Genomic DNA, 14393 nt, shown 5'->3' on the forward strand with positions numbered 1-14393 from the left:
GATATCTCATCCTTATGTACCTATCTTTAATTATATTAATAAAGTTATACTTTACTGATAAAAAAAATATATATCATCACCCTCATATTAAATCTCCATGTATATTTCAAGGTTCCAATTGGTACAGGCTAAAGGATATAAGTTTGTTGCAATTGAAGAGAGAAGGATGAAGTGAGGTGTTAAGCTATTGTAACATAACTTCTCTTGTTTTTTAGTTCTAAATTTCTAAAATTGATAGAAAAAAAAAAACCATCCGTAAACTTTTTTTTTTATTGCCTATTTGTTGACGGCTGTGGGATTTGAACCCACGCCTTTCGGACCAGAGCCTAAATCTGGCGCCTTAGACCACTCGGCCAAACTATCTAGATGAACATCTGTAAACTCACCAAGCCTAGCATCTAGTTGGTCAGCCCATGACATAGTTGAGTTGCGTACGTACCCTCTTGGGTATACGTGCTATTTAAGGGTGCGTTTGGGAACCGTAAGAATTCCCACAACTAACTATACTATAAATCCTGCATACCGGTGTAGCCTGTGACTCAAAAGACTGCACACCACAGCTACGGTGCAGCGGGCGTACTCTAGATTTTGGATTGAGTTAATAAAGGTTGAGGTCTGCTAGGTGGCACTAGACAGTGGACACGTCTGAATATATATATAAGCCTATCCTCACGAGTGGTATTCATGTCATTTGACAACAAAAAGTATTCTATGGATATAGGAGAAACAGAGGCGGGAGACTTTTGCTGTTTCAGTTGGTGTTCCGAATAAGAAGAAGAAAGCAAATGCAACAATCAACTTTGAAATCCAAGTTAGTAAAGCAACTCTATGCATTTTATCGAATTTCTTGGAATAAACTTGTATCATTTTAAAAATAAAATAAATAAGTGAAATAATTATTTGTCATATATTATCTATATATAAGAGTTCGCATTATTAATATACTCGTTTCATCAATGCGAGTCTATTGTTTATAGGAACACAAAAATTAGACTAGAGTAAGTCACTTAGCAGTTAATTAGTTTACGGCAATCTCTATATATATATTATAGCTCTCCCCTCCTCAATTGAGGAAGCGTGCAGTGTCCATACTAATTACGATAAATCAGGAGGAAAAAATTGCGAAAACTAAGAAGAGTCGCACGAGCACGAGCACGAAATTAAAACGAAAACCCCAGACCCTCTTTCTTCTCCGCTCACTCATTCAAAACCCCAAAACCTCTTCGTCTTGCGCAACGTGGTTGATATTTCAAAGCTAACACAAACATAATTTTTGGGTAGCCCTAATAAGGAAGTTGTTGAAATTGCACAATGGGGGATGAACAAATTGAGTTCATAAAGGAAAAGGTGTCGGAGTAGGCAAGAAGATCTCAAGAAGGGAAAGGCGTCATATAAAATTGTTTCTTATTGATTTTGGAAACCATTAAAATCAGGATGCGAAGGAATCGTTGCTATTAACACAATCATGAGTGTAATGGGAATCAATCTCAATACCTTACGACCTGAACCCTGTGTTGAAGGGTAAGCGATGTTTACCTGATCAAAGTTACAAATCTGAATAGGCGTAAACCAATTACTAGGTTTCTAAAGTTTTGCTGCTATTGTGTACAGCTACTCCACACCTGGAGGCTATTCCTGCAAGGCTGTCCATCCTATTACACTTGCAAAAGTGATGAACATGCACAAATAATGAAATTTGAATTTGAAGACAAGCATTATTATCTTTCTGGTATTAGTGGAGTGGAGTGGAGACTGGTAGCGACGCAGCTGAATTTATTCTTCTTGGAGCAAATATTGTTCAGGTTCATTAATATCTGTGATGCCTATTCTTTCTTAATCTTTGAATGTCTACGTAGAGTTTGGAATTGTGAAAGCTACGATTTAGCTCCAATAATTAGAGAATTTTATTTTAGATTGATAGGTGATGTCTTTAGTTCCAGTTAGTTATGTTTTGTTAATTGGTAATGTGTGCCTTATTTATGGTCATTACTTATCGTGTGTCTGTCGTTGATCACTTAAAGATTAAGTAATGGTTTGGGGGACATAGTTTATTATTCTTTTCTAAATGGCTATCTTTGCAATATTATGAATTATTTACATGCGCCTGAATCAATTATTGTGTTTGTATCAGTAAGTGGAGGTTGTATTAGCTAGACTACCGTCTTATTGTGTATTGTCTTAACTATGTATGGGGGTTGTAAATGAATGGGGCAAGTGCATAGCATATTTGCACACATAAAGCGCAAAATGAGGGTTCATACAGTTTAGGGCTTAGACTTGATGAGTTCTTCCTTGCTTTTTCAATATTTATTTTTTCTTTGCTCATTAGTTTTGGGATCTCTGTTCTCAGCAGGTAACGTGGTTGATATTTCAAAGCTACACCAACATATATACGGATTCCTTATTGTAAGTGGTAGTCGCTATGGGCACAACCCATTTTGTGTTGGGCGGACCCCAAAAAAAATTATTTTACAAATTTGTCATTGACAAAAAAAAATCTTAATTTGTGTTGGGCACCCCCCAACTAAATACAAGTAACCTGGAGACAACCTGTTTAGCCTTTTTCTTCTTCTTCTCCCTTATTCCTAATGTAAGCTCACTAGGCAACTAATTTAAGAATGTGATCTCATAAGTTGGCCTTGGATTCATGAAGACAAAATAAGGATCCATCAACTTAAATCCCTGAGATGATGTTCCATAAAACACGCTCTGCTTAGTATCAATTGCCACTGGAACGATCCTATCACTTGGCTCGGCAAATAGTGCACACTGAACCTTAATAAAAATGGTTCCCTGCATGTTGTTCCTTCTTGACAGATTGCCACATCTCCTTCCTCGAGCAACTTTCTGATATTAATAGCATCTTTCTCCCTTTCTCTAGTTAAAGCCACAACTTTGATTGGAGAGATCAGTTTAGAGAATTTGCTAATATTGTATATGACATAGCTTATTTTTCTCCCTAAAGCGACGGTGGTGACTACAGGGTCCAAGATGGTTCTGTGGTTGCAAATGAAAAGGACACCACTCTATCCTTTCTTGGGAGGTGGCGGAGGATTGCCTTTGACTATCAGTTTAATACCAAGGATCTTGTACATATATCTAAGGATACGTTCTGGAAGCGGGATATTGAGGTATACTCTGAATAAGGAAAGGATGAAGCCTATTGGCATCCAAAGGAATGTCAAGATTGCTATTAAGGGGGTTGGTCTTTGAACTAATCATCCTTCATGAAAAATCACAGGCCTTAGAAGCTTGGTTCTAGGAATTGGCTCGCATTTGGTTCCTGGTACAATGTAAACTTCCTGCAGTAGGCACACTTCAGTGAGATGACAAATAGAAAATACATGCCCTCTAACAGTAGATAAGGAACTACATATAATATTTCATTTTCTTTTTGGAAAGGATGCCTTTAACTTCCCTGTCTTTCCGAAGTCCCTAGAAATAAGAACTCCGATTATCTACACTAAGTAAGTCTCATTTTATGTACTATACTAGGTACAAATACAATCATTGTGTTTTTGGAGTTACAATATCAATATGTTCTATAGTCTGATTGATGCTTGACATGGTATGATTTGAATGATAATGTCATTGTATTAATCTTTGCTTGTAAATACTAGATTAAGAAACTTTTCAAACATAAAAAAATACTGTGTAAAACTTTGTGTTCCGAAATTCTTTGCTTGATGCACAGGAATTAGCCGAGAGTTTCGTGTCGTGAGAGACAACAGACTCAATCAAAATACTCTTATGGAAAAAATGCATGCGTCAGTTCAATCTTCTTCTATTGCCCGTGTGCAAGTAATTCGAAATGTTCATGGTAAAAGATCGACCAATGAGGACTCCAATTGATCAGAATCATATAGGTCCCAGCCAAAATCACGATGCCAACTCAAACAACACTTCCAGGAGAGGAGTGTTAGAAGAAAACCGAGCGAAAGTCCTAAACTCAACCTCTCACGAAGGTTGGAGATGAAGGAGACGATGGGGGTACTCAAATTGAGAAGGGAGAACATCTAGAGATGGTACTAAGCATAAAAGAATTGGTGAAAGAGGTAAAAGTCCAAGGAAGTATACTAAACCAGGTGGGAACAACAATGCAAATACTTCACTCCCTAAGACTAGCACAATCAATACAAGGCATAAAGCTACACAAATCCTTGGAAATTCTATTATGGTTGCCAAGTACGATCACCTTAATCCTTCAAATAGGTTTAAATGATCAATATGGGTTGTTGGAATATGAGGGGTCTAAACCAGAGATTTAAGTAGTTGAAACTAAAGTGAAACATAATAATATGTTAGAAGTATGGAATATAATAATTGTTGTTCAAGATGGCAAGTAAAACGCAACTATGAGTTTAATGAACTGGGCAAAATATGGGTATGTTGGGATAAACAAGCATGCACAATCACAACACTAAAGAAATGGTTACAAAGTATTACTATGGAAGTGGCCTTGAATAATGATGAGAAATTTTATCTTACAATTGTATATGGAAGTAATGATAGTTATGAAACGAAATCACTATAGGATAGCATTGTGGACTGGTCTTGCAAGATTACTAAGCCTTGGATTCTAATAGGGGACTTTAACTCCATTTTGAATTCTCAAGAGAAGATTGGGGGTGCAGAAATTAGACCTCAACACTTTGCAAATTTCTTTCATTGTGTAAACTCGGCAGAGTTGGCGGATTTGAAGTACAAGGGAAAATAAGCAAGATGCAAGAACATGGACTAAGATTGATAAAGTCTTAGTAAATGTAAAGTGGATTAGCACCTATACTTATTATAAGGCAAAGTTCTTGAATCCAGGAGCTACGTCAGATCACTCTTCAATGTTAGTTTACTCATTGCGGCAAAAGAATGAGAAGAAGAAATATTTTAGGTTCTTTAACTATTGGGTTAAGGAGCTAGGAAGGGTAGGTTCATGGATATAATTTAGCATGCATGGGAAGTTAATGTGGTGGGGAATCCTATGTATGTATTCATGAGAAAACTAAGAGAAATAAATAGAGCATTGACAGAATGGAATAAGACTACATTGATTAGAGTTGATATTAATGTTGAAGATGCCAAGAGAGACATTGATAAGGTTCAGACCTTGCTGCAAATAGATCCACTGAATGTGAGTCTCATCAGTAAAAAGAGAGAAGAAATTCAGAAGTTTATAGAAGCTACAAATGCATAAGAGTGCGTTCAAAAGCAAAAGTCAAAAGATCAAGTTATTATCCTAGGTGACAACAATACATCTTATTTCTTCCATTCTGTGAAAGCTAGAAGGGCCATGAATAAGATAATATATATTGAAAATGTGGAACTGATTGGTGCTGAATGTGTTAAATTCTACAAGGAACTCTATGGACTAGAACACTTGCGGCAAGCTGATTTGACAAGATTTGAGAATATACATATGGAGAACAGACTTGATGAAGCACAACAGGAAGAAATGCAAGCAGACATCACTAGAGATGAAATACTATAAGAATTGGCAAATATTGATAGTGATAATGCCCCTGGAGCAGATGGTTTTACCTCCCTCTTCCTCAAAGCCTCGTGGAGAATCATACGTAATGATTTTATTAAAGCTATAAAAAAATTCTTTATTTCTGGCAAATTATTAAGAGAAGCGAACTATATATGTATAACACTAGTACCTAAAAATGCTAGTCTAGAATCTCTTAGTGATTAAATGTCAATAGCTTGTTGTCGAGTATGATAAGTACCCAAAACTGTAATATAAAACCATGTAGAGACATAACATTTTGGTTAATTATGTGTTTAATAATCATAAATTAATTATATTTTTTTGCTTTTACAGGTTTTTGCGATGAACGTTAAAATGAGGATAAAACTAGTATTTAAGCACAGAATAGTGTGTTTACATGAAGCATTCTGATTTAGCCCACGTGAAGCTCAATGAAGCCCGACTAAAGCTCGGGGACTCAAACATGACATTTCTAGGTCAGAACAAGATCAACGTACCGGAAAGCATCAAACTTCTAAAGCTCATATCTTCTGAACATGTACTACAAATTCGGCATGTGAACCATTAGAACGATCAGATCGACAAGCTCTATCTAATGCCAGATTTTGCAGAAATCAATTTTGGATCCACCACTAGATAGAGGATGCGGGCCCACTATGCAGATGCACAGAATTTGTTGATCAAGCTCACACTTCAAGTTTCTATACAAGTCAAGCTGCATTGAAACTTTGGCTTAAAAAGTCTTGATAGGTGGCACAAAATTAATGATCAAAAAGTCTTAATAGGTGGCACAAAATTAATTAGGAATAAAAAAAAAGTCTTGGTTAATTAGGTGCATATAAGTCTTGACTAATTATTTGGCAACAAAAGTCTTGATTGGAATTAATGGGATAGTTGAGTTCACGTGGAGCAAAAGAGAAAGGAAGCAATCTCTTGTTTTAAAAGGGAGTCTTCATTGGCAAGACACAACTTTTAACTCCTTAGTTAGTTTTAGTTTTCATTTTGCTCCGGAGTTAGAAAGTTTACATTTTCTAGTTCTAAAGTTGTAACTAAACCTTGTGTACTAGTTTTCACAAAGCATTCTAATAAAATACTTTCTTGTAAAATTAGGATTTTCTTTGTTATTCTCTTTTAGTTCTATCAATTTAATTCTCTGTAATTCATAGATTCTAAGGATCATGAGCTAAAACCCTCTCTGGTGGAGGGTTAATGACGCGCTCATGTGAAGATCAAACTCTGGTTGAGGAGACTTGGATCATTGCTTAGGACTTAAGTTGTATTTAGCATCTTGTCACAAAATGATAGTGATCGTCCAAGATTGGAACCTAGAGCTTTAGATAAGGTCGCGTGCGCGACCCAGGTGACAATAGGGCTAGTCGCGCGCGCGACCCTTTAGTGCATCTAGGTTCTGAAATTTAAGCGGCTGGTGTAGAATAGAACCAATGATAGAAAAGGTATTTTAGAGATGAAATATTAGTTCAATCTCTCATGTTTGCAAGATGGGCTTAGAGATAGGGTCGTGTTGTTGGGGATCGACGTCTTAACTTGTTTTGGGTTTGTTTATGAACCAAAACAAGTTAGAGACAAGCATGATTTAGACTTCTTAATTATTGGCCCAATTTAACATGAGTCGAATTAACCCTCCACCCTTCTTTCTCTATATCTCTTTTGTGTTAAGAAAATTAGTTTTTGTAAGCTTTAAAACTTGAACTTCAAGCAATATAGTAGAGTAGTTCAAATATATAACCACCATTAAAACCCTTCTCACGAGTTCCTTAGTGTAGTAATTCCAGTGAAAAAACTCAAAAGTTCTAGACTTTAGGAGTGGAATAAAACCCTTGCTCGAAGTGTATTCCAACGTGCACGTGAGTAAGGTATTTGAATGAGTCGCGTTTAAGCATGTATATGATCTAAACATCGTATACGCACGAAAGACGGAACAAAGTACTATATAAGTAAATCACAAAAATTCTTACCAGAAGAATGAAAAGAATTATTCCTCAAGTTATCTCATCAAATTAATCTGCATTCATTGCTGAGAGAAGCATCCAAGATAACATTTTGTTGTCTTATGAGCTATTACATAACTATCATAGAGATTCAGGTGAGCCAAGGTGTGCAACAAAAATCGACTTGAAGAAAGCATATGACTCAGTGAGATGGAAGGTAGTGGAATTTACTCTCGCTAGAGTAGGTGTTCCAGAAAAATTTATTAATTGGGTCAAAGCTTGCGTTGAGTCTTTTATCTTCTCTATCATGGTCAATGGAGCACCTTATGGGTATTTCACTAGCAAGAGAGGTATAATACAAGGTGATCCAATGTCACCTTATCTTTTTGTTCTTGTCATGGAGCTATTCACAAAATTACTTATGCAACAAGTTCAATAAGGATACTACAAGCTACACACAAGATGCAAGGATCCAGCTATCACTCATTTGTCATTTGCGGAATGATCTCATTACTTTTATAAATGGAGATGTGGGAAATGCAAGGAGTTTAAGGCATGCCTTAAATTACTTCAAGATGAGTTCAGCAATGGAGGTCAACACATCTAAAAGCTCTTTTTTTGTGATGGTATGGATTGTCAGACTTGTGATAAAAAAAGGGTAATGGAATTCTCTATGGGCTCTTTAACAATTAGGTACTTGGGGGTACCTCTTATAACCACTAAGCTCACTGCTATGGATTGTAGGACACTTGTAGAAAGAGTATCTTCCAACCAAAAAATGAGAGAGTATCTTCAAAAATTCAAAGTTGGAAAGGGAAGTTCTTGTCATATGCAAGGAGATTGCAGCTGATCAAAGCTATTCTCAACAACTTGAGCACTTTTTGGATGATATCTTTTGTTCTCCCTCAAAGAACAATTGATGACTTAAGTAACTTGTGCATAAATTTTCTTTGGAAATGTACAGATTGTTCAACTTCTCATGCACTCAATTCTTGGGAAGAGACTTGTGTCCTTTATGATGAAGGAGGCCTGGGCATTGGAGATTTGGAAATGGTTAATCATGCGTCAAATATGAGACATGTTTGGAACATTATCAACAAGAAGAACACATTATGGGTTTACATGGATCTAAAACAACATGATCGAAAGCAAGAATTTCTGAAACCTTGAAGATACCACATGATTGCTCATGGAGTTGGAGAAGCATTCTCAAAGAAAGAAAGGAATTAGAATACATAGCTCACCATCAAGTGGGAAATGGACATAATACAAAGTTTTGATTGGATCTTTTGCATCCTATCGGTATTTTACATGAACACTTTTCTCAAAGTTTCATTTATAACTCCACATGTAGTATTAATTCTACTTTGTTGAATGCCATAATGGACAAGAAATGGGAGGTTCCAAATCGTATAAAGGTGCAAATATCAGATGTAGTGGACCAAATGGAGGGGCTATAGATTGGTGAACGAGAGGATAAGGTAGTGTGGACTGCTTCTTTACATGGGAACTTTACACTCAATGACACTTATAATGCAATTAGAAAGACTAATCACACTGTAAGCTGGAGCAAGTAGGTATGGTACTCAAATAGAATCCCAAGGCACTCTTTCATTGCTTGGATTCTGCTCAAGGGGGGACTAAAAACTCTAATACGTTCAACTTAAGGAATGGAAGGTGGTCCAATCGGCTGCATGTGTATTGTGTTTGGGACATACAGAAATAGATGCACACTTATTTCACGACTGTTGGTTCTCAAATAGTTTGGAATATGCTACTAAGGAGGGAATGCTATAGTAGACAAAGAGTTTATCTTTGGGAGGATGAACTTCAATGGACATCATGAGGGAAAGGATCGGAGCAAGGCAAGATGCAATTAGGTTATTGGCAAATGGGTACATATACTGGATCCAAAAGGAAAAAAGCACAAGAATATTTGAGAAGAAGTCATACACAACAAAACAGGTGGCCAATCTTATGTTTAGATATGTGAAAGCCAAAATTCACTCTTTAAAACTAAAGATGGATTATGGACCAGCAAGGGACAAATTCACGTAGGTGTGGAACACCCATGTAGAACCAGTCCAAATGAAATTGATACCATTTAAATGGGATAGGTCATAAGTTGGAATTCATAGTTTGAATTTAGATATGATAGGACCTTACAAGGGCAGCTCGGGCATAAAATGTGTCTTGGCTGCCGTCTGTCCCCCCCCCCCCAATAGTTTCTCTCTCACTCTCTGTCCCCCTCCTTCATCTTCCTCCACCTCTCATCTCCTGCTCTTCTCTTCATCTCCCTCATTCATCTTTCTCCTCCTCTCATCTCCTACCCTTGCTACGCTCACTTCCCCACTACTATGTATTAATTCTAGTTGCACCTAGGTGGAGCCTATGGGCAGGCGGGCGGTATTTAGAAGAGAGAATATTTAGAAGGGGTGCCAGTCCCATTAAGTGGGTGTAAAAACCGCTGCCCACCCCACACACATTGGTGAACGGTGATGCCCTATAAAACTGGACCATTGCGCAAGTCTCCGTCTACCGAGTTCAGTGTGCCCGTGTGGGTGTAAATAAAGAAAGTCAATCCCTACTCGCTCTGCTCTACTCTTCCGAACGAGAGAGAAAAGAAAGAAATGGAAGGAGTAGCAGTGCTAGGAACAGCAAGGCCAATATCATTACTACCACGTGTCACATCATCTTCCATTCACTCTCACAAGCTTGTCAAAAACAACACCCAACAGCAAAAACAGCTCTCTGCATTATTCCAACACCCTTCTCCTCTTTTCTCACTTTCCAAACTTCAGTCCAAAAATAAATACAAAAAACCACACATTTTCCTTCCCCACTTAGTTGCTTCCTTGGTAAGTAGTAAATACACTTAAAGAATATATATATTTTTGTTGACTTCTCATTTTGTTTTTGTTTTATGTGTGTGTTCAGGAAGATGTTGAAGAGACATACATTATGGTTAAACCAGATGGAGTTCAACGTGGAGTGGTAAGCTTGCTTCTTTTTTGTTATGTGTAGTTTTGGCTTGACTGAGTTGTGTTTTTTTTAATAGGTTGGGGAGATAATTTCTCGGTTTGAGAAGAAAGGGTTTAAATTGACTGGCTTGAAGCTTTTCCAATGCCCAAAGGAATTGGCTGAGGTTTGTATTTACATTTGCTTCTTTGATATGAAAATTTGTCATCTAGGCATGTGAAACTTTATTGCTTAGATATGTATATGATGTCTTTCAATGCATTTTTGGTTATCCATATAATCAAAACACCAATGCCAATAGAACACTCACATTGTCCCTTTATTATACCATGTATTGAATCTTGGGTTTGGTCATATGGGAGAGAAATTATTGAACTACTTTGCCAATAGAACACTCAACTTTCTAGGTTTGGTCAGAGTCAGTTGTGTTGAATTAGTGATTCAGGTACTTTGCCCTATGAGTGTGGGATTTTGAACGGGTATCGACTAGCCGTGTCATATGGGGTTCCAAAGTTCTTTCAGAGATTGCCTTTTTCAGTTTTTTTTGTGGTGTGTGTCTTTTGGTCAGATCCTAACCATTGTTATCATTAGGAAACGACATTTTAAGGAATTGTTTTTGAATTATAGTCTGGTACTGATGGTGAGTCTGTGAGCCATGCCCATGTTTTGAGTCCTTTTTCTTTGAAGAATCTGGTGTTCATTTATTAGTTTGTTGAGTATGTGGTGGGTGTGTCCAGGTTTAGTGAAGGAGTTACTAGCCTCGTAGAACTTGCTGGTGCATTCAGGTTCCAGTCACCTTGTATGGACTATAATTTTGAAGGAGTTACTAGCCAGATTTGTGATTAGGAAGAAATAGTAGATACTTTGAAGGAGATGAGAAGGGGGGAGGTCATTTTATCCATAAAGCGTCATTACTCTTTTGGTTTAAGGTGTAGGACGAGCCGTAAGATATATCCTTTGAGCATTTTGTGTGTAGACGGGAGGGACACCTTAATGGCTAGATTGTATTTCTTTGTTGTTTTGGACTTTTGGTGTTTCATGTTTTTATTCTTGTACTCGTCAGACATCTCATCCTACTTATATTTGAACTACTCAAATCTGATTAAACATTAATTACCTTTCGTAAAAAATAATAAAGAAAGAAAGAAAGAATAATAATAATTCCCTAGCATCGTTACCATTTCTCCTCAAAATTTCAGTTTCATCGCTACTTCTTGAAAATTTTGGCTTCAGATATTATTTTAACAGTTCCCTTTACGTGTCATTGCATATTGACTGTATAAGTTTGTTTTATATTTTTTTCCTTTTACCCATGGACATCACTAAACCACAAGGATCTCGAAGAGAAATGGACTTTTTTTTTAACGGTGATGAGACACATTATTTTCAAAAAGTGGTGATAAAAGTATAAGTTCAGAAGATCTGCTTCTGGGAGCATTTGTGTTTTTGTCGTGCGAGAACAGGATAGAGGCATCCAACCATTAGCGAACTTGAGTACAGTCACAAATGGCTGGTGAGCAGCCTAGTAGCCGATGTGGAAGATGACTGGAAGTAAAACTTGCTTTCTAGCTGTAGGACCAAATATAAGGTTTTCTTTTATTGATTGCGTCATGTTATCCATTTGGTTTTTATTATGTCAAGAGTTCAATAATAAATAACTAAATAAGTGAATAAATAGTAAACTTATACGGTTAATTCATGGTTAACATCTGGTCAAGTTAGTCAAGTACAATTGACTAACAGATATTAACAAGATCTGGTAAAATAGTTACTGTATAAAGTGGTGATGAAATATAAACTTTTGGTGTAAAAAGTAGTTATGAAAGTCAAAAGTACCCAAAAAAAAGTTACTTGTTAACCTGTCTTTACAATTGATTATTAATATCAATTTAATTTGCATTGTAGATGCATGCCAGAACACCATCTTTTCCTTTCTTGGATATCTCAGTTGATGTGCATAAATGTATTTTATGTGTTATAGGAGCATTACAAGGAACTTAAGGAGAAGCCTTTCTTTCCTAAGCTAACTGAGTACATCACTTCTGGCCCAGTTGTTTGCATGGTATGATTCTTGTTAACTTTCTTTTCAACCTAAATATATGAAAAAGGATTATGAAATCCATTACATCTTAGTAATATTTGAGTTACCCATTATGATTTAAGGCTTGGGAAGGTGTTGGAGTTGTTGCATCAGCACGTAAGCTTATAGGAGTGACAAATCCGCTTCAAGCTGAACCAGGCACCATCAGAGGGGATCTAGCAGTTCAAACTGGAAGGTAGCCTTTTGAATCTCGGTAGATTTTGGTTGTAACTTTTGTAACAACATTTAATGTTTGTGAATTTTTTTATGATAAACTTTTGTGCAGGAATGTCATTCATGGAAGCGATAGCCCTGAGAATGGAAAACGTGAAATAGGTAAAGCACTTGTGTCTTATTATCTTTCATGTCTCTGTTGAACTTCTGCCAATTCAGTCCTAACATGCTTTCTTGAAATATAATAGTTAGTATTTTTCATTTCATTGAGAATATTACCTTCAATGAGTAAACTGCAATTTTTTCTATGTTCTTAGCAATGTTTAGTAAAACTGGAATTGAACTTGTTACTGTCCTTTTACTTGTAACCATAGGATCAAATACCTTGAAATTTTTGTGATATCCAGAATTTCTGATTATCAACATCCAAGGCATACTGGTCAAGACTTGGGAGGCTGGGCCCAAGGTCTTGGGTTTGATTCCCACCTTCACCAAGGGAAAAGGGATTATGGAATAAGTTCTAACTATCCAAAAAAATAACATCCAAGGTTATCAAAAATATGGGTCCTGTTATTGCACAAATGCACCTTAGGAAGGATCATCCTGTCTTAAGGGATAAACTCGTGTTTGGGTGAGGGCGCTAGAAGGTTCTCAAGTGGGTTTCTATTCATGAGATTCATGATTGTATGGCTAGTTGCCTTGTCTTACGTTGTGAAACTCCCTTTTAATGATCATACTCTCAGGGAGTATGTAACTTTTGTTGTTTTATGCTACAGGTAGGTCTGCCTTAACCTTATAAACTTTTCAAAAAAAAAAGATGAAATCAATCTCGACTTTCACTCATAACTGCATAATTAAAATATTCTCGAACACTGTTTATTAAGTTGTAATGAAGTAGTTTGTATGCGACTTAAAATTGGACCTTCTGTTGTAAGGCTTTTTATGAACATTGTTCTTATGACACTCGTTATATGCAGCTCTCTGGTTTAAAGAAGGTGAAGTATGTCAATGGACACCTGCTCAGGCACCTTGGCTTAGAGAATGATCTTCAAAAAGATTCAAAGAGCCAGAGTTTTGTCTGTGTAATGTATTATTTAGAGTTTGCTAGAGCTCACTGAAGCATCAAAGTTTGTTAACATGTAATTTCTAAAACAGAGCTGGTTGATATTCGATTTTGTTTGCTATTGGTTGATGGACTGAAACTTCCAGTTACCGTTGATCACCCCTGATATTGTTCTCATTTTTTCAATTTTTTTTATTATGTCATGCCGATATTGTTCTCCTGTTGTACTAAAAGTTTTTTCTTTTGATTATATCTTCTAGTCCGTACTTCAAATTCTCTTTTTCTTTATTGGCTGCAGTTCCCTATTGGTTTTAGCTCGGTCCCATGACTCCCATCCTTACGTAGTCATCTTCTTCTCTCTTTCTTTCTGAAATAGTTATGAGGCAAGGCAGACCTCAACTTGTGTTGTAAACTTATTGTCATGGAATCATAGATAACATGTTCCCATTGCATCCTCTGCAATACCTTTCAAATTTATAGCTACACAATACATTTTTACTATCAAAACGATTAAATTTATCTAAGCAATTGCTGCATGATTGGTTTCCTTAAAGCAGTGAACAACATTTGCTAATTTTAGTTGTGCTGCAATTTCCTTTTGATAGATGCCAGTTTTGAGACAGTACCTGGGGGGGCACTTCTCCTCTTACAAGCATTACT

At 36.6% G+C, this 14393-nt stretch overlaps 1 protein-coding gene and 1 non-coding gene across 2 annotated transcripts; one reads left to right on the top strand and one right to left on the bottom strand.

The window, feature by feature from the left end:
• Positions 1 to 284: 284 nt before the first annotated feature.
• Positions 285 to 363, bottom strand: TRNAL-UAG (transfer RNA leucine (anticodon UAG)). The gene has a single exon. It is a non-coding gene; the product is annotated as a tRNA-Leu (tRNA).
• A 9225-nt stretch (positions 364 to 9588) lies between these two features.
• On the top strand, positions 9589 to 13892 carry NDPK2 (nucleoside diphosphate kinase 2). The gene is made up of 7 exons (XM_086559784.1): positions 9589 to 10295; positions 10375 to 10431; positions 10496 to 10582; positions 12398 to 12478; positions 12580 to 12692; positions 12783 to 12832; positions 13648 to 13892. The coding sequence occupies exons 1-7, from the start codon at positions 10068 to 10070 to the stop codon at positions 13713 to 13715; spliced, it is 684 nt and encodes a 227-aa protein (XP_086415910.1). The 5' UTR covers positions 9589 to 10067; the 3' UTR covers positions 13716 to 13892.
• Positions 13893 to 14393: the final 501 nt, after the last annotated feature.

This window comes from Coptis chinensis, chromosome 5 (assembly GCF_015680905.1).
Source record: "Coptis chinensis isolate HL-2020 chromosome 5, ASM1568090v1, whole genome shotgun sequence".
In the NCBI taxonomy this organism is placed as follows: Eukaryota; Viridiplantae; Streptophyta; class Magnoliopsida; order Ranunculales; family Ranunculaceae; genus Coptis; species Coptis chinensis.